The sequence below is a fragment of the Propithecus coquereli genome, unplaced genomic scaffold, assembly GCF_000956105.1.
Source record: "Propithecus coquereli isolate 6110/MARCELLA unplaced genomic scaffold, Pcoq_1.0 Scaffold90, whole genome shotgun sequence".
In the NCBI taxonomy this organism is placed as follows: Eukaryota; Metazoa; Chordata; class Mammalia; order Primates; family Indriidae; genus Propithecus; species Propithecus coquereli.
In genome coordinates this window covers 435,192-437,498 of record NW_012155285.1, presented here as the reverse complement: position 1 = coordinate 437,498, position 2,307 = coordinate 435,192, and the positions used below count along the sequence as shown (strand labels likewise).

General features: G+C 45.6%; 1 protein-coding gene across 1 annotated transcript; it reads right to left on the bottom strand.

The window, feature by feature from the left end:
- Positions 1 to 236: 236 nt before the first annotated feature.
- On the bottom strand, positions 237 to 1,938 carry PGK2 (phosphoglycerate kinase 2). Its single transcript, XM_012664672.1, has one exon. The coding sequence runs from the start codon at positions 1,778 to 1,780 to the stop codon at positions 527 to 529; it is 1,254 nt and encodes a 417-aa protein (XP_012520126.1). The 5' UTR covers positions 1,781 to 1,938; the 3' UTR covers positions 237 to 526.
- Positions 1,939 to 2,307: the final 369 nt, after the last annotated feature.

Below are 2,307 nucleotides of genomic sequence, written 5' to 3'. Positions count from 1 at the left end.
AGAGCGAGACCCCGTCTCTACCAAAAATAGCAAGGAATTAATTGGACAGCTAAAAATATATATAGAAAAAATCAGCCGGGCATGGTGGCACATGCCATAGTCCCAGCTACTCGGGAGGCTGAGACAGTAGGATTGTTTGAGGCCAGGAGTTTGAGGTTGTTGTGAGCTAGGCTGATGTCACGGCACTCGCCCCAGGCAAGAGAGTGAGACTCTGTCTCAAAAAAGAAAAAGAGAGATTCAGCTTATTCCACTCACTTTCTTTAATAGGCAGCTTAAGAATATATCCTCCCCACATAGCACAATGAAGTTCAAATGAGATCTTGAAAAGAATTGGCAAATGCATGGCCGAACCAAAATGAATTGAATTGCTGTGCTGATGTTTAGAGTTCCTGATAGCCCACTGCTTGTCCATTACCAGGATCTTGATCTAGGGGTAGATTTTAACAAAAGTCAAGTTGAGATGTACAAATATTAAGTTGACTTAAAGGCTGTGGACAGGAAACAGGAGGATGTAATACTCTCTCAACTAGAAGTTGCTCAGGGCATCTACTCCAGGAAGGATTTTGCCTTCCAGAAGCTCTAGACTGGCACCACCTCCAGTGCTCACATGGCTGACTTTATCTTCAGTATTCCATTTGGCACAGCAAGTAGCAGTGTCTCCACCCCCTATAATGGTGATGCAGCCCTTGGAAGTGGCTTTCACAATTTCATCCATGAGGGCTTTGGTTCCCTGAGCAAAGGCATCCCATTCAAATACTCCTATAGGTCCATTCCAAACAATTAGCTTTGCTCGAGCCACAATTTCAGCATACTTCTTGTTGCTCTCAGGACCACAGTCCAAAGCCATCCAACCAGGAGGTATGCCAGACGCTACAGTGGCTTGTCCAACGTGAGCATTCTCATCAAACTTGTCAGAAGTGACAAAGTCAACAGGAAAAGTAATATTTACGCCATTCTTATTTGCTTTGTCCATGATATCTCTGACAATCTTAGCTCCCTCTTCATCAAACAGGGAAGCACCAATCTCCATGTTGTTGAGTACCTTAAGGAAAGTAAAAGCCATTCCACCACCAATAATCATTTCATTGACTTTGTCCAGCATATTTGTGATGAGTTGGATCTTGTCTGCCACTTTGGCTCCACCAAGTATAGCCAGAAAGGGTCTCTCTGGGTTTTCCAAGGCTCTGGCAAAGTATTCTAGCTCCTTCTTCATCAGGAATCCAGATGCCTTCTGGGGCAGATTCAGTCCCACCATGGAACTGTGAGCTCGGTGTGCAGTGCCAAAAGCATCATTGACATAGACGTCTCCTAGTTTGGAGAGTGATGCTCGGAAGGCTTCTATTCGATTTGGCTCAGCTTTAAGCTTATTTCCAGAAGGATCTTTTCCCTTCCCTTCTTCCTCCACGTGAAAGCGCAGGTTCTCCAGCAGGATGACTGAGCCAGTAGCTGGGTTGGCACAGGCTTTCTCCACTTCTGGGCCTACACAATCCTTCAGGAATAGAACATCCTTGCCGAGCAAGGATTTGAGCTCAGCAGCAACAGGCTCTAAGGAGTATTTGTCAGGCATGGGAACACCATCAGGCCGGCCTAGATGACTCATAAGAACTACTGACTTGGCTCCATTATCCAGGCAGTACTTGATGCTTGGGATGGAAGCTTTGATTCTTTGGTTGTTTGTGATCTGGTTCTTCTTCATGGGAACATTGAAATCTACTCTCATGATGACTCGCTTCCCTTTAACATCCAGTTTGTCCAAAGTCAACTTTTTAGAAAGCGACATCTTGATATTATAAAGACATATGATGACACCTGGATCCCAGTGCTGAAGAACCGCTTTGCTGCGGGGAGGCTGGGTGGGTGGTGTTTTCTAACGCCTTTCCTCTTGCCCCGCCCCTTCCAAACTTGCCCCGCCCCCCCTAAGTCTCCAGGACGACAGCCATTATTAGACTGGGAAAGGGAATCTAGCTCTGCGATTGGTTCACAGTCCTGTCAATCTGGATTTGAAGCACATTGCTAGGTACACATTCAAACTGCCGGCTGAGTAGTGAGTAGCAGTACGTGGCTTGGGGTACGAGTTGGGGTGGTGAAGAAACTCTGGAATGAGAAAGGTCCAGAGGACTGAGATTCCTGCTGGCTTCTCCATCCCCTGGTCCCCCCCAATCTCTTTAATAGTTGCTCTTAATCCTAAAAAACAAAACAAAACAGAAAACCTCCAATAACCTGCATACCCCTTATCCACGTCAAATCTTAATTATATTGATATGCAAACAGCTCTCCAGTGCCAAATAAAAGGAATTTGAAATAATG